Here is a 21,001-nt window from a genome sequence, read left to right on the forward strand (position 1 = left end):
CCGACGCTTCTTTGGCGCGCTGGGACATTTATCTCGGATTGGCAGCATCGGCCACGGCAACTGGCTAGCATTGACAGGGTGAGCGGTTTTCTCGTGTGTTTGTTCATGAAATCGACTTCCGGATAAGCTTTCAATCGGAGTGTCCCTTCGTTGTCGATTTTGAACTTCGGATAGTCACGACCCAATGGTTCGATGTAATTTTTATCGCGCTTCAAAGTATCGTTATACTCGTCCACAGCCTGCTTTAAAAGCTTGTTGCCCATGGTGTCCCACATGAACGAGGTTCGTCCATGGCTGCTGCTGCATCATCGTCGTCGTTCAGCTGGTGTCCGCCATTTTTATATAATACTTACATACATAGTTTCAATATAAACAATGTTGCAATACGGACGAAAGCTAGATACTTTCCGAAGATCCGTTCGCTGTCAAAGCCGTGCGTCAGTCAGTGACCATCCCCAACAATCCGAGCAAGATCGATCAACACCAAACGCTGCTGGTTCGATTCCACAACCTAGGTGTGAACGACGTCATCGTCCCCGGCACGACTCAACTGGCTTTTCACATCACGTTGGATTCTGCGAACGACAAACGCACGATCGTGAACAACCTGGGTCGTGGCATCGTCAAGAAAACCACCATCAAAATCAGTGGGAACGAGGTGCTGAGCATCGACGACAGCGACGTGTTTTACTGTTACATGGACCTCTGGAGAACCTCGGAAGAACGCGATGACATGGCGTATCAAGGACTTAGTCGGGATCACGAAGTATCAAATGAAATCCGTGTGGGGGGCGGTTTCACGCAAGACCAGCTCGGCAATATAACAGCAGCACAAAAAGCCGTCTCCGAGGCGTACGGGAATCGGTTTTGCATACCGCTCGACTTTGAGCTGCTCGAGGACATGAACGTTTTACCAGGCCACGCTGGGCGACAGGCTGGAATATATATATATATATATATTTTATATATACACACATGATGTCATCTGAAGGAAAAACATTCCTCAGCGATGCATATCACGCCGCCGTAGTCGCCGGACTAACCGTAGGTTACGCTCACTTAACGAAAATGGTTCTCAAACAGCCTACGATCAAACTCGATTGCAACGTGCAGGACAGGGCATGCTCGTCATTGACTTAGGGATGGCGATGGCCACCAAGGACATTCTCTTGAAACAAGGAATTATACGGGAAAATATTTTGAAGTAATAATATAATATTTTTGTAAAAATAAATAAAAAGAAATGGCTACTATCGCCATGATGGTCGGTGGTGCATTAGTCAGTGCCCTCGCATTTTCAGGCAGCAATTATCTCTTCTCCAAATTATGAACATCGAACGCTGCCGAAATGGAAGCAGAACGTAAACGTCACGATTTGGCCTTGGAGAAACTGCAAGCCGCTCAACCCGAGTACACCAAAAAAACGCGTGCAGAGAATACAGTTCATCAACGACCAACTCTCGTGCGAAAACCACGCCATTCAAACGTTCAAGAACGTCGACGATGCCATGCGAGAATACTACCTGCTCACCGGCAAACGACTCGAACCTCTCGACAACGAACCCACCCTCTCACAGTTTTACACGCCTTCCACAGAACAGAAGACCGGGAACTGATTTTCGTTGCACTGGGTCTAGCGGCGACAGTGTTCATCGCCAAACAATTAGACTAAAATATATTTATGTGTGTATATATATAAAAATGGGAAGATGCTCACCTCATTACTGCTTGGAAAAAACAAAACCTGCGGCAAGAAATGCACCACCAAATATTGCAGCATACACATGATGTCCATACGAAATGGTTTCGTGAATTACATGTGCGTAGTGTGCGGCGTGGGTGTGAAATGCCATTATCGTCATTGCAAAGCAAATGGAGTGGACGTGGTATGAGGCCATCTCATCTCTCAACGAAAGCCACCGACTGCTCAGAATACAAATGAATAACATGCATCACGAAAATCGCTTCTTTTTTTTTTAAAAAGTCGGTTGAAAGTTTAACTATCAACGTATTGACGGGGTTGCTAACATTTAACAGCGACACATACTTCGCACACCTAAAACTACTAGAGATTTTTACTTCACAGCGATGAAAATCCTACTAGAGATTTGACTTCACACCTGACTATAGCGAACAACCTATTAGAGATTTGATTTCGCATCTGAATATAATTATTTTTTCATTTAGAAAAAGTTTTTCACACATTGATATAGCAACGATGATTACCGTTCGAGAACTGAAAAGGATTGCCAAAAAATGCGGAGTGATCAGTTACTCACGTTTGAGGAAACCTCTGTTGCTGAGATTGCTCTGCATGAAAGACGAACCTCCTCAACCCACGGTGAAACAGCTCAAACTCTGAGCGAAGGAGCGTGGGCTCAGAGGTTATTCGCGCATTGGGAAAGCCGAGGTTCTTGAACTGCTGGAGGAACACAAACCCATCGAAATACGGTTCGTGCGGACGAAGCACTCAGTAGGTAAGTATCTGAAAGGCTGGAGGATGGACGTTGACAAAAACATGGACGTCGCCGACATCAAACTGCTGGTCGTAGACAAAGTCGGCAAGGAACTGAACGATCTGGGAAGTCTCAAATTTCAACTCACGGTGAAAATGTCACTGGACAAACAGCAGACGGACGGCACCACCGAGCACATCCAGCCTTACTTCAGAGGCAAGCAAGAAGTCGCTACTCAACCCGAGTCTGTCAACGCGTCCATAGACACCTCGTTGCAAAAATACAAGAATCCCTGGAACACTACACGCCAATGGTTTCAGGCTGGGTCGTGGACACGATTGACATGGTCTGTCTGGACATAGCGAACTACGTACAATTCAAAGGAGGGTCGTACCTAGACTTGAACAAGTCAAAATACGTTGTTCACTATTGCAATCTGCAGCTGTACTTGTTGCTGGGAATGAAACTCACGAAAATACACAGGCAGCTCCAGTTCGATCAAAGTCCATGGATGGAACCTTACATTCGGTTGAACATGAATCTGTGAAAACAAGCCACGAGAGACTTCTAAAAAAACTTGTACAAACTCATGAACAACTCGGTGTTCGGCAAGACTATAGAGAATTTGAGAAAACGCGTTAACGTGAAAGTAGTCAGAGACAGTGAGGAAGAAAAACTCAGGAAACTCATAGCCAGCTCGGCGTTCAACCGAAGCAAGATATTCTATGACGACTTGGCAGCGCTGCACATGAACAAAAGCCACATCAAATTCAACCGGCCCGTTTACGTGGGGATGAGCATCCTCGACTTATCCAAACACTTGATTTACGATTTCTACTACAACGAGCTGAAAAAGCAGTACGGCGACAGGTGCGAAGTGCTGTACACCGACACAGATTCCCTGCTGATGGAAATTCACACCGAGGACGTGCACGAGAAGATGAAGAAACACATGCACCTGTACGACACCAGCGACTACCCTAAAGATCACCCTATGCACAGCCAAGTCAACAAAAAAGTGCTCGGCAAGATGAAGGACGAATGCGCGGGCACGCCGATCGCCAGCTTGAGACCCAAGATGTATTCCATCAATAAAAGCTGCCGCCGATGAAATCCGAAAGGCGAAAGGCGTGAAAAAACACGTGGTGAAGAAACACATCAAACACGCCAGATTCAAGGAAGCCCTGTTCAAGAATAAAACGTTCAAACACCAAATGAACATGCTGAGAAGCGACGGACACAGGATATACCGACTGAGAATCAACAAGACCTCGCTGTCGTCCATGGACACGAAACGATGGATCACCATCGACGGAGTCACCACTTATGCATACAGGCACAAACGCGTATCGAATAATTGAACGCTTACATCATAGAGAAAATTTATTACAGCCCACGCGGGTACTGGAAAGGCGCGGACGCAATCCCGAAACTCGCCAAAGCCGCTCGAGTCTCGGAAGACGTCGCCGAAGCTTGGCTTAAGAAACATGCCATCTGGCAAGTCTACCTGCCGGCGCCTCGATACATCCCAATAAGAAAATTCGACATTTCAACGACGAATCGCGTCCACCAAACCGACCTCCTGTTTCTCCCTCACGACAAGGTGAGGCGTAAAACTTACAAGTATGCCCTGACAGTCGTCGACGTCGCCAGTCGCTACAAGGAAGCCGAACCGTTGATGACCAAAGATTCGAACGAAGTCGCCAAAGCCTTAGAACGCATATACAAACAGTCGCTTGACATGGCCTGCCATATTGCAAATTGATCCCGGACGCAAGTTCATGGGAGTCGTGTCACAGCTGCTGGCCAAGCACAAATTCCAAGTGAGACGAGGTGTGGCGGGAGCTCACCGTAGCCAAGCCATAGTCGAGAGATTCAATCGCACCTTAGCCGAACGTCTGTTCTCACACCAATACTCGCAGGATTTAATGGATCCCGGAAACAGAAACACGGAATGGGTCGTACGCTTACCGCGAGTGGTGGATGTCATCAACAACGAAGTCACCAGACTCGTGGGCAAGAGACCCGTCGAAGCCATCAAAATGACATCGTCGAATCGTCGTCGGCAGCAGCACGTCGCGATAAAACAGAGAAAACATTACCGGACCGGGTCAGCGTTAGGTACTTGTACCAGCCGGGGGGAATACGAGGGAGACAGCAGAAAACGCAATACAGATCCAATATGGTCCATGAAAACGTACAACGTAGACCTTGTCGACACCAAAGACACCGAAATGAACTTGTACTACTTGAAAGACGGACCGCCATGAGCATTCGTCAGAGAGGAGTTGATGATCGTACCTCACGACACAGTCCCTTACAAATCACCCACCGTGTGATGATAGATTCTCGTCATGATTTTTTTTTATCAATCTTGCATGTCTATTTATCTGCTTAATGTAGCCAGCCAGCCACCCACCCTTACACCGAGCCTTTCTTCCGACCGACCCCATGCTCGCTTAAAAGTCAAATATTTCAGAAACTATAAGACCGATTTTCGTCAAATTTTGCATGCACCTCAGTAGTAGGATACACAATGGGGCTACGGGACTTCCCAAGGGCTCAATTTAAAAACCTGGTCCCGTAGCCCCATTGTGTATACTACTGACGATATTATAGTGTTAATTGTCACAACACATCTACTTGTTATAGACGATATTATAGTGTGAATTGTCACAACACATCTACTTGTTATAGACGATATTATAGTGTGAATTGTCACAACACATCTACTTGTTATAGACGATATTATAGTGTGAATTGTCACAACACATCTACTTGTTATATATCTGATAAAGACAATCACAGTTTGCCCTTATCCGACTCTCCAGCTTCTAAAAAATTACAAATAAGTTGCAGAACATATCTGTTCGTTTTAACTGTACGATAGGGCACGTAAACACAACAGACCTACTTTTTATGGAACATACAATAGGACAAGTTAACACAACATATCTATTTGTTATAGGCTATACGATGGGACAAGTTAACACAACATATCTACTTGTTATAGACTAAACGATGGGACAAGTTAACACAACATATCTATTTGCTTGTGCTGACTTGTTTGTGCTGACTATTTTAAACCCTGCAGGTGGTTGTACGTGACTGAGTTGGGCAGGAGAATACAGCGGTACCGCCGTGACAGGAGTGACAGGCAAATGGTGGTCAATGACAACACTATCAGTATAACTGGTCTGGCAATAGGTAATAGCCGGGAGGGTTCCATTAATATGACAAAACCAATCACTGTTTCGGCGTACTGTTGCAGTTAGTGGTAACATCTGCGGTCTGGTCTTATGTTTGGTATTGAATCGAATGTTATGAAAACGACGTTCACAGTAAAGTAGAATATATTTGATCTGTGTTTCTGTTACCACCAAGTGTTTAATTAGCAGTACTTAATCCCGAACACTTCGTAACATTCCATACACTCTCAGCTTATTGATTGTTATGTGTATAGACCATGTTACAAAACGGCTCTACTGGCTCGACGCTGGCAGGAGAATGATATCTAGCTGTAGTCTTGATGGTGGAGACCGAAGAAAAGAACACAGGCTACAGAAGTGGTATACCACTGCCGGGCTGGCCGTGCACACCCACAACAACAGGGTAATGAACAACAGTTGTTTATGTTGCTGTTTGAGACTCAGCACCGCGATGTTATACCACTCAAGACAGTGACAGTAGAATGTCTTATTTCTCACAGCCCCTATTGGAAATGGGTATACACATGTACTCATTGAAACCCATGTACAATAGTGGCTGTGTGAATATATATAAAATATAGACACCGACCAAGGTGAGATAATGGTGACTAGGAAGACCGCCATGTATAACCACGACAGTTCTCCCCAGTAGATTGTAAAAGTGATGTGTGTTCAAACATTTGTGGTTGCTTCATAACTGTTAGTATTTCTATCGTATAGGAACTGCTGGCAACGGAAGATTGTGTACTTCTTCTATAGACTTCTAAACATGTTAGTTAGTGCCAAACGTCTATACCCTTTTATTAAACGCTAAAAACTTGAAGAAATCCCTTCTTTGAAAATTCCCTACAATAAATTTCATGGAGGAAAATGGTCTTTCCCGTAATTAAACCCACCACATGTTCAACCCCAAACGTGTCCAGATCCTGGTTATATGGCTGAATTGTTGTTTTGTTGACTGATATTACTGTTTCGGTGTTCATCAGACAAGTATATACTGGGGTGAAGTTAAATCAGGAAAAGTGAAGCAAGTTGACCTCCACCTTGAACCCCATCAAGAACAGCTGCTATCTCAGCATGAAGGACCTATCAGAGACATCAAGATCTTTTTACCAGAGTTCACAGCCACCCAGTAGGTTCCAGTACTAGATTGTACAGTCAACACTGCCACTGTCGTTACCACAACAAGTTGGCATAAGTGAAAACATTAACTGAATCTTGTCATTGTCAACTGGGTGTGGAAGAAAAGGTTAACAGGGGCTACTCATGTAAATGCCATTATTTGAGTCGTGAAATCATTATGCGCTTTTATAAATGATATACTATGAATAGTAAGCATGTGAATGACAATCTGCCTCAAGCGTAGATGTCCCTTGAGATGAAAATATTGAAGAAGAAGTCATCAAAAGGGACTTTGTGGCAAGTTACCGCATGTACCCTGAGCACTGTTTCCTTGTAATGACATCTGCTGTCGTGCTATATTTCAGGCACTACTCAGTGTGAAGCAGCCCCCTGTTCCCATTTCTGTCTGCCAGTTGGACAACCCGGGGATGCTGAAGGCTATCGCTGCGAGTGTCCGGATACGACCAGTCTGAATCCTGACGGTCATAGCTGCAGTACAGAAGCCAACGGACAGAAATCAAAAAGTAAAGTGTACATACGTGTACACCAGTCCTAAAATGTTCATGTTTTCCTGCATAGTTTCTGTCAAGTGTCCTGTACAGAAAACGTGCTCAGTGGGGAGATTGCTTGATTATACAGTAAAATGATGAAATTCCTTTGCTTAAACAACTATGAACACACTTCATGGTATTCATTAGCTAAATTAATTTGGTAGTAATCAAGTAGCCATCATGTAGGTATGTACTATGTTTAATAATTCAATGATTAGGCCACTTATATGGCGCTGAACTTCATGCCCCATGGACATGCAACTAAACGATGAATAATTGTCAGTCATTAAGAAACAGATGGGTCTTTGAGTAAGAGTTAAAGGTAGTCAAGGAAGGAACGCATCTGAGGTGAAGGGAAGAGTTCCATAGCACAGCAGCAGAGTGTTTAAAGGAGCTGGCACAAATTGTCTTCATCTCGTAGGCAGGTACAGAAAGGACGAATTTGTCAGTTGAACGAAGGTTGATACACTGTTGTAGGAGTATAAACATATGGGGGAAGGGGAGAGTTCTTGTGGGCTTATTCGTAGGCAAGACATAAGAATTTGAAGTGTATTGTTTCGTTTATTTGTAGGCAGTGAAGTGATCTGAGAGCAGGTTGAGTGTATTCTGTAGGTTTACTCTTAGTACCTAGCCTTGCAGATGTAATCTGCAATCTTTCCAATCAGTGACATGATCCTTAGAAATGCCACATCGGAGGCTGTTTCGGTCATCCAAGCGGTAAAGAAGTGATCCCATGAGTGTTGCCATGGCATTTCTAGAGAACCAATATTCTTGAAGATATCTCTAGATAATCAATGTGGTCTTCCATAGTTAGGGACGACTCAAGGTAGACTCCAAGATCTTTAAAGGACTGTGGGATTGGAATGGATTCGTGACCAATAGTTCGACTGCTGATGCAGCATTTCTGTAGTCTTAGAGAAGTAGCAATTACAGATACCTCGGTTTTGTCTGCATTAATTATACGACCGTCATCCATGACTTGACACAGGCAATACACGATTCCATGCTGAAATATGCCCTTTCTTGACTTACATTCATAGCACCATGAATTCACATATGCTGACTGCCACTGTGCAGTTGACAAAGACAATGCCTGACTGTCATGATACACCATTGTGAGAGACTCTCAAAAGTCTAGTCAGCTGTTCTCCCATATCTATCCAGTGTTGATTCACGCCAATAACTCGATGGGCGTCGATTTGCGACCAATGATATACGAAATGCGCTTTGTTCCCTTCTCCCCTGGGTTTGCGATAGTTTATGTGCGTTGTGAATTCTTCACGCTTGTTTTCTAAAGGCCTATATTCGCGCGTGATCAGTGACTTACTGTCTTGTCTGTCGTTCTCAGGTGTGACAAGAAGGACCTGCGATCCGGCAGGCTTCAGCTGTCTGAAGGGAGCCAGACGCTGCGTTGGTTTCAAGACTGTATGTGACAACCGCAGTAATTGTGACGACAATTCGGACGAACATTTATTGTGCAATGGTTTGAAGCTAATCACACAATACTCTCAGACATGTTCTCTACACTTTCTCATCACAATATTTAATGTGGGTCACTGACAGAATATATTACGGAATGGTACGTAAATACATAGGCTACTGAGATGGGCAGATGTTAACCGTGCGAACACACAAACGCTAGCACATACACAAATGCATGCACACACACACTCACTCACACACTCGCAGACACGACAGGATATGTCCCCTTGCAAAGAGACTCCAACCCGGTTTTGAGAAAATGGCCCCAAATGTGAGTGAAAATGGTCCCAAAATGTTAATTAAAAAATGACCAGAAATATTGGAGGAATAACAATAACCCAAATCCGTAATGATTTAAGATAACCCGTGAGCTTTAATATTTAATCAAGAACCATCCTATTTAAAATACAAAGCCGACAAATTATCACGAACAATGGAATCCTAACTTGTCAGCGTACTGTATAGATATTAACCACCAACAAAAACCAGGCCCCGATTTCTCGAAACAAACTTAAATTTTTACGCAAATTTCAAACTGAGTTTGACAATTTGAAACAGCTGAATTTTTAACTCAACTGCATTTTTTAAATAAAAAAAAAGCACAAACAACTTAAGTAATCTATCCAACAAACTCAAATTTTCTACTAAGTTTGAGTTTAATATTGATATCAGTATATTCTGGGAAATGCATTTTCCTGCGTTTTCTCAAATTTGAGTAAAAACTCTGACTTAAGTCAAAACTCTTATTTAGGTCCACGTTCTCAAAATTTGTGGGCCATTTTCTCCTAATTGGATGACATATACCTATATATATGTGTAATACATACATGTTTGACCCATGAAGATCCAGGTTAGAATTGATCTTCAGCAACCCATTCTTATCGTAAGAACGGGATCGGGTGGCCAGGCTCGCGGACTTGGTTGACTCATCCCCATTGCGTAGAATGATGCTCATGCTGTTGATCACTGAAATGTCTGGCCCAGACTCGATTATTAACATACAGCAGTAATATAGCTGAAATATTGCTGAGCGCGGCGTTAAACAACAAACAAACGCACATACATACATGATACACAAAATGGTAATATATACATATCGCTTGGTTGCAAGAATCAACTATGTCTGTACCAGTTAAATGAAAAATGTTACACTTGTCAGCTACTTACCTGATGTCTGTTGAGAGCGGCCTCATCAAACGTGTCAATGTGATGGACAACTTCAGCACGTTCATCGTGTCCGGGGAAAGTATAGGGAATGCACGCGGGATCGGTGTGGACACACGCAGAAAACAACTTTACTTAACCACAAAGTTTTCCATTGTACGGTATGTACATATGTTACGTTTCTCGTCAGTCGACCAGCCTACCTAGCTTCCCTACACGTGTGTTATAGTCTCCCTCCGTACTGAGAGCTGTTGAATCTATTTATCCTACATTCGTCACAATACAACGCTGTGAACCGTTCACGGACGATGCTACATGTTAGCCTTGCTAGTCTCCCAGAGGCTTATGATTATTACGATTATCTGCTCCCCCAGCGCCGACTTAACAGACTCGCTCGAGATAGAGAGTACTACAGCAGTCCTTGAGGACACGTCTGTACACGTGGGCGACCTGTCCGTCGACTGGCTCCATCAGCTGCTCTTCTGGATTGATACGCTATACAACAAAGTATCTGCAACAACCATGGACGGAAGTGCCTCCAAGGTTGTCTACACTGGAGGAAACCTCAACGCCATTGCAGTAGATCCATTCCAAGGGTAAGTTCCAAGAAATAAAACGGATGATAACGACTCAAGCGTATCTCCCAATACAACCACGGTGTCGCTTTCAAGTAATCCCTTTACAGACACGTGAATGTGCATACCTGATACTTATAAACCTCCAGTGACGTCACTCTATTGTCTCTCCAGGTTCTCCTTTTACCGATCGCGAGTAAACCTCTACAGGCAGTTTCGCGGGCATTCTCCAAGATAGCCCGTGGATTTTCTACAGATTACCCGCATCCCGGGGATTTTCTGAGCAATAGCCCTTGACATGGAACTATTATTTGCTTTTAATATTGATCTAACTTTGTCTAGCTATCACTGAATTCGATCGTAAAATATCAAATTGTTGAAAACTTCCAGTATAAAGTGCCCATGCCTGGTTTCGATCCTGCAACCCTTCGCCTACTTGCTTGGCGGTTTTATCCACTTGGCTACGAAGGATCGCAAGACGGGGAGTTCGGGCAGCGCGTGCAGAGCACGTGCATTGTGCGTGCAAGTCAAGGTGTCGACTGCCAGTCGCATCCCAGTTGATTTCAGCAATAAATACCAAATATCAAACTTTTATCTAAAATATATCTTCGGTCGGTTCATAAGTTGGATCAAAACCTTCGCCTAGGTTTTGTTTGAAAAACAAAGCCCTTGGCCTTGGAAAATCGTGTCGGGCCCTCCGCAATTTCGCTCTGCCGAGGGCTTACTTTTTCAAACAAATCCTCGGAGTCGGTTTGTACTGATGGTGCTGCATGTAGGATCTATCCGTTACTTCCCAACCTTGTGTCCTGATGGTGTTTCATGTAGGATCTATCCGTTACTTCCCAACCTTGTGTCACCTGTGTCCTGATGGTGCTTCATGTAGGATCTATCCGTTACTCCCCAACCTTGTGTCCTGATGGTGCTGCATGCAAGATCTATCCGTAACTCCCCAACCTTGTGTCCTGATAGTGCTGCATGTAGGATCTATCCGTTACTCCCCAACCTTGTGTCCTGATGATGCTGCATGTAGGATGTATCCGTTACACCCCAACCTTGTGTCCTGATGGTGCTTCTTGTAGCATCTACCCGTTAATCCCCAACCCTGTGCCCTGATGGTGCTGCATGTAGGATCTATCCGTTTCTTTCCAAGCTTGTGTCACCTGTGTCCTGATGGTGCTTCATGTAGGATCTATCGGTTACTCCCCGACTTTGTGTCCTGTTTGTGCTTCATGTAGGATCTATCCGTTACTCCCCAAACTTGTGTCCTGATGGTGCTGCATGAAGGATTTATCCCTAACTCCCCGGCCTTGTGTCCTGATTGTGCTGCATACAGGATCTATCCGTTACACCCCAACCTTGTGTCCTGATGGTGCTGCGTGTAGGATCTATCCGTTACACCCCAACCTTCTTTCCTGATGGTGCTGCGTGTAGGATCTATCCGTTACTCCCCAACCTTGTGTCCTGATGGTGCTGCGTGTAGGATCTATCCGTTACACCCCAACCTTGCGTCCTGATGGTGCTGCGTGTAGGATCTATCCGTTACACCCCAACCTTGTATCCTGATGGTGCTGCATGTAGGATCTATCCGTTACTCCCCAACCTTGTGTTCTGATTGTGCTGCATACAGGATCTATCCGTTACACCCCAACCTTGTGTTCTGATGGTGCTGCGTGTAGGATCTATCCGTTACTCCCCAACCTTGTGTCCTGATGGTGCTGCGTGTAGGATCTATCCGTTACTCCCCAACCTTGTATCCTGATGGTGCTGCGTGTAGGATCTATCCGTTACACCACAACCTTGTGTCCTGATGGTGCTGCATGTAGGATCTATCCGTTACACCCCAACCTTGTATCCTGATGGTGTTTCATGTAGGATCTATCCGTTACACCCCAACCTTGTATCCTGATGGTGCTGCATGTAGGATCTATCCGTTACTCCCCAACCTTGTGTCCTGATGGTGCCGCATGTAGAATCTATCCGTTACACCCCAACTTTGCGTCCTGATGGTGCTGCATGTTGGATCTATCCGTTACTCCCCAAACTTGTGTCCTTGTGGTGCTGCATGTAGGATCTATCCGTTACACCCCAACTTTGCGTCCTGATGGTGCTGCATGTTGGATCTATCCGTTACTCCCCAAACTTGTGTCCTTGTGGTGCTGCATGTAGAATCCATCCGTCACTTCCCAAGCTTGTGTCACCTGTGTCCTGATGGTGCTTCATGTAGGATCTATACGTTGCTCACCAACCTTGTGTCCTGATGGTGCTGCATGTAGGATCTATCCGTAACTCCCAAGCCTTGTGTCCTGATAGTGCTGCATGTAGGATCTATCCATTACACCCCAACCTTGTGTCCTGATGGTGCTGCATGTAGGATCTATCCGTAACTCCCCAACCTTGTGTCCTGATGGTGCTGCATGTAGGATCTATCCGTTAATCCCCAACCCTGTGTCCTGATGGTGCTTCATGTAGGATCTATCCGTTACACCCCAAACTTGCATCCTGATGGTGCTGCATGTAGGATCTATCCGTTACTCCCCAAGCTTGTGTCCTGATGGTGCTGCATGTAGGATCTATCCATTTCTCCCCAACCCTGTTTCCTGATGGTGCTGCATGTAGGACCTATCCGTTACTACCCAACCTTGTGTCCTGATGGTGCTGCATGTAGGATCTATCCGTCACTCCCAACCTTGTGTCGTGATAGTGCTGCATGTAGGATCTATCCGTTACTCCCCAAACTTTAGTCCTGATAGTGCTGCATGTAGGATCTATCCGTTACACCCCAACCTTGTGTCCTGATGGTGCTGCATGTAGGATCCATCCGTTACTCCCCAACCTTGTGTCCTGATAGTGTGGCATATAGGATCTATCCGTTACACCCCAACCTTGTGTCCTGATGGTGCTGCATGTAGGATCCATCCGTTATTTCCCAAACTTGTATCACCTGTGTCCTGATGGTGCTTTATGTAGGATCTATCCGTTACTCCCCAAGCTTGTGTCCTGATGGTGCTGCATGTAGGATCTATCGGTCACTCCCCAACCTTGTGTCCTGATGGTGCTTCATGTAGGATCTATCCGTTACTTCCCAACCTTGTATCACCTGTGTCCTGATGGTGCTGCATGTAGGATCTATCCGTTACACCCCAACCTTGTGTCCTGATGGTGCTGCATGTAGGATCTATCCGTTACTCCCCAACCTAGTGTCCTGATGGTCCTTCATGTAGGATCTATCCGTTACTCCCCAAACTTGTGTCCTGATGGTGCTTCGTGTAGGATCTATCCGTTAATCCCCAACCTTGCATCCTGATGGTGCTTCATGTAGGATCTATCCGTTAATCCCCAACCTTGCATCCTGATGGTGCTTCATGTAGGATCTATCCGTTACTCCCCAGCCTTTGTCCTGATTGTGCTGCATATAGGATGTATCCGTTCGTCCCCAACCATGTGTCCTGATGGTGCTTCATGTTGGATCTATCCGTTACACCCCAACCTTGTATCCTGATGGTGCCGCATGAAGGATCTATCCGTTACACCCCAACCTTGTGTCCTGATGGTGCTGCGTGTAGGATCTATCCGTTACACCCCAACCTTCTATCCTGATGGTGTTTCATGTAGGATCTATCCGTTACACCCCAACCTTGCGTCCTGATGGTGCTGCATGTAGGATCTATCCGTTACTCCCCGAACTTGTGTCCTTGTGGTGCTGCATGTAGGCTCTATCCGTTAATCCCCAACCTTGTGTCCTGGTGGTGCTGCATGTAGGATCTATCCGTTGCTTCCCAAGCTTATGTCACCTGTGTCCTGATGGTGCTTCATGTAGGATCTATACGTTGCTCTCCAACCTTGTGTCCTGATGGCGCTTCATGTAGGATCTATCCGTTACTCCCCAACCTTATGTCCTGTTTGTGCTGCATGTAGGATCTATCCGTTACTCTCCAACCTTGTGTCCTGATGGTGCTGCATGTAGGATCTATCCGTTACTTCCTAACCTTGTGTCCTGATGGTGCTGCATGAAGGATCTATCCGTTACTCCGCAACCTTGTGTCCTGATGGTGCTTCATGTAGGATCTATCCGTTACTTCCCAACCTTGTGTCACCTGTGTCCTGATGGTGCTTCATGTAGGATCTATCCGTTACTTCCCAACCTTGTATCACCTGTGTCTTGATGGTGCTTCATGTAGGATCTATCCGTTACTCCGCAACCTTGTGTCCTGATTGTCCCTTATGTAGGATCTATCTTCGTGTTAAGTGTATCCTGGCGGTCATGTATACACGTGTTGCAGTGTTTTCTTTCTGGCTGACAACACATGGAAGTCGAGAATATACAAGTGTGGTATGAATGGAGAAGGCCGGACAGTTTTGGTTGACGACATGGCCAACATCGGCAGTCTAACAATTGGTAACTTACCTTCGTTATACAGTACAACCAGAAATTAGTGAGAATTTAAGATTGTAATTTATTTTTTTCACTCATTACTCACGTATTAAACGTGAATATTAGCAGAACATAACTCCAGATTCAAAGACAGGTGAACAGTTAGTATTTTGTCAAGTCACCATGGGCAGCAATGCGGGCTTCAATGCGGCGGGGCATACTACTGATCAAAGAAAGTAGAAAATCGTGGTCCATGCTGTCCCAATATCGGACCACCTCTTCTTTCATTTCAGCAATATTTGTCAGATGTTTCTTATTGACACTTTCCTTCATAAGTCCCCAAACATTTACTATTGGATTTAGGTCAGGGCTATAGCTTGGACAATCTAATAATGTCATATTTTGGGTCCGAAACCAGGCCTATGGATGCTTTGAACGATGTTTTGGGTCGTTGTCCTGCTGGAAAATCCAAACATTTCCATAGAACACGAGAGCAGATGGAAGTAAATGTCCCTCGAGAATATCTGTGTACCGCTCACTGTTCATATTCCCTTCAAATACACAGAGGGGCGTTGCCCCTAACACAGATATGGCACCCCACACGTTAGATTTCGGACTGTACTTTGGGCGCTGATACAAAGGTTTTTCAGTTTGTTTGGTCCAGAATTTCAGTGTATTAGGAAACAGCCACACACAACTTTCATCTGAGAAAATCACATTGTCCCAGTTAAAATTTCTATGCTGTAAGCACCAGTTCAACCTTCGCTCCTTTTGTTCAGGTTTCCTGAACGGTGATGGAATTCCTCGACTTTTCTGCCAACCCATTGCATGCAGCTGAGTTCTAATTGTCTCCTTACAGACAACCACAGTTCCTCTATCAATCATGTAGGATCTATCCGTTACTCCGCAACCTTGTGTCCTGATTGTCCCTTATGTAGGATCTATCTTCGTGTTAAGTGTATCCTGGCGGTCATGTATACACGTGTTGCAGTGTTTTCTTTCTGGCTGACAACACATGGAAGTCGAGAATATACAAGTGTGGTATGAATGGAGAAGGCCGGACAGTTTTGGTTGACGACATGGCCAACATCGGCAGTCTAACAATTGGTAACTTACCTTCGTTATACACAGAGGGGCGTTGCCCCTAACACAGATATGGCACCCCACACGTTAAATTTCGGACTGTAGTTTGGGCGCTGATACAAAGGTTTTTCAGTTTGTTTGGTCCAGAATTTCAGTGTATTAGGAAACAGCCACACACAACTTTCATCTGAGAAAATCACATTGTCCCAGTTAAAATATCTATGCTGTAAGCACCAGTTCAACTTTCGCTCCTTTTGTTCAGGTTTCCTGATCAGAGATGGAATTCCTCGACTTTTCTGCCAACCCATTGCATGCAGCTGAGTTCTAATTGTCTCCTTACAGACAACCACAGTTCCTCTATCAATCATATCCAGCCTGAAGTTTTCTAAACTCCTTCGTTTGTTTTTAGAAACAAGAATACCAAGCCGCCTCCCGTCACCGACAGTCAGTTTTCTGGGCCTACCTGCGCCTCCCTGGTGCTCAATGCCATATCCATTTCCAATATTTTTCAAAACACGATAAACAGTGGACAAAGGGATGCCTGTTCTACTTGAAATCACTTTAGCTGATCTGATGTTATAATACTCAAAAATCAACTTCCTCTTCTCTAAATCATCCATACTGAGGATCACTGAAAATGTCGTCTGCTAGCAAGTAAACAAAGGGGGATAACTCTTCACAAACTAATGAAAAGGATTAACGGAGTTGTCTGTCTTGAATGAAACCAAGCACTTGATAGCTGGTCAAGGTTGTTTATACTAGGAATCCAATTAAACATATTCCTAAAATTCTCAATAATTTCTGGTCATACTATATCATAATCATAACCATAAAATCATAACTTGTAAATTTAAAAATATATGATTTTAGCTGGATAAACATTAATAAATTTTTCTGCCAACAGATTTCAAAACCAACAAGGTTTACTGGACAGATCTCACCATCAACGCGTTAATGGCAATGCACAGCAGTGGTTTCAGCGGACTGGACGTGTACAGAGACCCACAACAAGGAGACATGACTGGTCTTGCCTGGTCCCAGGTTATGTGAACAGTGTTGTATATTGGCATGTGATATGACTGATGTAGACTGATGTGAAGAGTGTTGTATATTGGCATGTGATAACACTGGTCTTGCCTGGTCCCAGGTGATGTGAAGAGTGTTGTATATTGGCATGTGATATGACTGATGTAGACTGATGTGAAGAGTGTTGTATATTGGCATGTGATATGACTGATGATCCAAGGTGATGTGAAGAGTGTTGTATATTGGCATGTGATATGACTGGTCTTGCCTGGTCCCAGGTGATGTGAACAGTGTTGTATATTGGCATGTGATATGACTGATGTAGACTGATCCAAGGTGATGTGAAGTGGGTTGTATATTGGCATGTGATATCACTGATGTAGACTGATCCAAGGTGATGCGAAGAGTGTTGTATATTGGCATGTGATATGACTGATGTAGACTGATCCAAGGTGATGTGAAGAGTGTTGTATGTTGACATGTGATATGACTGATGTGGACTGATCCAAGGTGATGTGAAGAGTGTTGTATATTGGCATGTGATATCACTGATGTAGACTGATCCAAGGTGATGCGAAGAGTGTTGTATATTGGCATGTGATATCACTGATGTAGACTGATCCAAGGTGATGTGAAGTGGGTTGTATACTGGCATGTGATATGACTGATGTGGACTGATCCAAGGTGATGTGAAGAGTGTTGTATATTGACATGTGATATGACTGATGTAGACTGATCCAAGGTGATGCGAAGAGTGTTGTATATTGGCATGTGATATCACTGATGTAGACTGATCCAAGGTGATGTGAAGTGGGTTGTATACTGGCATGTGATATGACTGATGTAGACTGATCCAAGGTGATGTGAAGAATGTTGTATATTGACATGTGATATGACTGATGTATACTTATCCAAGGTGATGTGAAGTGGGTTGTATACTGGCATGTGATATGACTGATGTGGACTGATCCTAGGTGATGTGAAGAGTGTTGTATATTGGCATGTGATATGACTGATGTAGACTGATCCAAGGTGATGTGAAGAATGTTGTATATTGACATGTGATATGGCTGATGTAGACTGATCCAAGGTGATGTGAAGAGTATTGTATATTGGCATGTGATATGACTGATGTAGACTGATCCAAGGTGATGTGAAGTGGGTTGTATATTAACATGTGATATGACTAATGTAGACTGATCTAAGGTGATGTGAAGAATGTGGTATATTGACATGTGATATGGCTGATGTAGACTGGTCCAAGGTGATGTGAAGAATGTTGTATATTGGCATGTGATATGACTGATGTAGACTGATCCAAGGTGATGTGAAGAGTGTTGTATATTGACATGTGATATGACTGATGTAGACTGATCCAAGGTGATGTGAAGAGTGTTGTATATTGACATGTGATATGACTGATGTAGACTGATCCAAGGTGATGTGAAGAGTGTTGTATATTGGCATGTGATATGACTGATGTGGACTGATCCAAGGTGATGCGAAGAGTGTTGTATATTGGCATGTGATATGACTGATGTAGACTGATCCAAGGTGATGTGAAGAATGTTGTATATTGACATGTGATATGACTGATGTAGACTGATCCAAGGTGATGTGAAGAGTATTGTATATTGGCATGTGATATGACTGATGTGGACTGATCCAAGGTGATGTGAAGTGGGTTGTATATTAACATGTGATATGACTAATGTAGACTGATCTAAGGTGATGTGAAGAATGTTGTATATTGACATGTGATATGGCTGATGTAGACTGATCCAAGGTGATGTGAAGAATGTTGTATATTGGCATGTGATATGACTGATGTAGACTGATCCAAGGTGATGTGAAGAGTGTTGTATATTGACATGTGATATGACTGATGTAGACTGATCCGAGGTGATGTGAAGAGTGTTGTATATTGACATGTGATATGACTGATGTAGACTGATCCAAGGTGATGTGAAGTGGGTTGTATATTGGCATGTGATATGACTGATGTTTACTAATCCAAGGTGATGTGAAGTGGGTTGTATATTGGCATGTGATATGACTGATGATCCAAGGTGATGTGAAGAGTGTTGTATATTGGCATGTGATATGACTGATGTAGACTGATCCAAGGTGATGTGAAGTGGGTTGTATATTGGCATGTGATATGACTGATGTATACTTATCCAAGGTGATGTGAAGAATGTTGTATATTGACATGTGATATGACTGATGTAGACTGATCCAAGGTGATGTGAAGAATGTTGTATATTGGCATGTAATATGACTGATGTAGACTGATCCAAGGTGATGTGAAGAGTGTTGTGTACTGGCATGTGATATGACTGATGTAGACAGATCCAAGGTGATGCGAAGAGTGTTGTATACTGGCATTTGATATGACTGATGTGGACTGATCCAAGGTGATGTGAAGAATGTTGTATATTGACATGTGATATGACTGATGTAGACTGATCCAAGGTGATGTGAAGAATGTTGTATATTGGCATGTGATATGACTGATGTAGACTGATCCAAGGTGATGCGAAAAGTGTTGTGTACTGGCATGTGATATGACTGATGTAGACAGATCCAAGGTGATGCGAAGAGTGTTGTATACTGGCATGTGATATGACTGATGTGGACTGATCCAAGGTGATGTGAAGAATGTTGTATATTGACATGTGATATGACTGATGTAGACTGATCCAAGGTGATGTGAAGAGTGTTGTATATTGGCATGTGATATGACTGATGTGGACTGATCCAAGGTGATGTGAAGTGGGTTGTATATTGGCATGTGATATGACTGATGTAGACTGATCCAAGGTGATGTGAAGAGTATTGTATACTGGCATGTGATATGACTGATGTGGACTGATCCAAGGTGATGTGGTGTATGGTGAGATTATTGCTGATATTGAACTGCATACTTTGTATCTTATTTTCAGAACTGGATATACGTCTCTGACTTTGGAAAGAACACTGTTAGGAGATTCGTACGGAAGAGGTGGGAGGACGTACGCCCGAAGGCTGATGGCCCCACAGACATTGCCGTCCTTGATGTTACTTCGCAGCCACTCGGTATGCACATGGTTGTTTTTAATCATAACATCTATTTGTGTCATTCAGTGTTTGAACTTACTTGCCAAGTTCATTTTCATTAAGTATTACCGTTGCGATAATCATTGTAATTGATTAGGTGGTCCGTGACTTCACTGACTGCATGGGGCGTCGATCATAATATGAACCATTTGTTGTGACGTACGTGTGCTGTGGCTTACAACACCCATTAACTGTCACTTGTATGAGTGTATGTACGTGTGTGTTTGTATGTGTACGTATGTATGCGAGCGTGCGCTGTGCGTGTGCTGTCTGTGCTGTGCTGTGCTCTCTCTCTCTTTGTGTGTGTGTGTGTGTGTGTGTGTGTGTGTGTGTGTTTAGACAGTTTGCATGTAGGGGATAATGAGCAGAACAACTGACAGATATGTCACCTTTCAGTCCAGAATGCTGATAAGAAGATGAAACGGATGCGGTTTCGGAACAGATCGTTTAACATAAACGGAGCAAGACAGTTGGGTGGGTTCAAAACATATATACATACATATATATACCACCAAAGTTTGCTTGCTACCTTCGTCAACGTGGTACATGCATGGATGAATCAATCGTCAAGCTTCTCTTTATTGGTAAATCATAACAGTGTTACATTTTACAGCATCGCCTCACAACTACAGTGTTTGATTATGAAACTAACGTTGATTAATTGACAAAACATTTTAATGGACCTTAAACATAGCTACAATGGCAGCAATATTACGAATTACTAAACTTCTGCGTGTATCGTTTTGAACTTGTAAGATGTACGACAAGACAAGGTCTGAGCAGTTTGTGTAATTGCCCAGAAAATCTAAACTGGAATATTCATCTGTCAGCAACAGGTGTCTAGACTTGATATTCATGGTGG

The 21,001-nt window shown here is 43.8% G+C and overlaps 1 protein-coding gene and 1 long non-coding RNA gene across 5 annotated transcripts in view; one reads left to right on the plus strand and one right to left on the minus strand.

Annotated features, from left to right (window-relative positions):
• Positions 1-5,976: 5,976 nt before the first annotated feature.
• The window catches only part of LOC124254964 (low-density lipoprotein receptor-related protein 4-like), a 34,113-nt gene continuing 19,088 nt past the window's right edge, over positions 5,977-21,001 (plus strand). For both annotated transcript variants that reach the window (XM_046688804.1, XM_046688805.1), the window contains exons 1-10: positions 5,977-6,068; positions 6,652-6,797; positions 7,153-7,311; positions 8,687-8,821; positions 9,980-10,145; positions 10,359-10,580; positions 14,840-14,955; positions 16,919-17,055; positions 19,986-20,118; positions 20,536-20,613. In XM_046688804.1, the coding sequence (XP_046544760.1) occupies positions 6,743-6,797; positions 7,153-7,311; positions 8,687-8,821; positions 9,980-10,145; positions 10,359-10,580; positions 14,840-14,955; positions 16,919-17,055; positions 19,986-20,118; positions 20,536-20,613 (1,201 nt within the window). In that variant the 5' untranslated portion in view covers positions 5,977-6,068; positions 6,652-6,742. The remainder of the gene's footprint in view (positions 6,069-6,651; positions 6,798-7,152; positions 7,312-8,686; positions 8,822-9,979; positions 10,146-10,358; positions 10,581-14,839; positions 14,956-16,918; positions 17,056-19,985; positions 20,119-20,535; positions 20,614-21,001) is intronic.
• On the minus strand, positions 11,501-13,858 carry LOC124254965. Of its 3 annotated transcripts, none has more exons than XR_006892589.1 (3): positions 13,657-13,858; positions 12,806-13,002; positions 11,501-11,562 (listed from the first exon to the last, which is right to left on the minus strand). It is a non-coding gene; the product is annotated as an uncharacterized LOC124254965 (long non-coding RNA). The 3 variants fall into 3 exon arrangements; XR_006892588.1 differs by lacking the exon at positions 11,501-11,562 and adding an exon at positions 12,210-12,306; XR_006892587.1 differs by lacking the exon at positions 11,501-11,562 and adding an exon at positions 12,442-12,502.

Source organism: Haliotis rubra, unplaced genomic scaffold, assembly GCF_003918875.1.
Source record: "Haliotis rubra isolate DU_JTF1 unplaced genomic scaffold, ASM391887v1 Scf589, whole genome shotgun sequence".
In the NCBI taxonomy this organism is placed as follows: Eukaryota; Metazoa; Mollusca; class Gastropoda; order Lepetellida; family Haliotidae; genus Haliotis; species Haliotis rubra.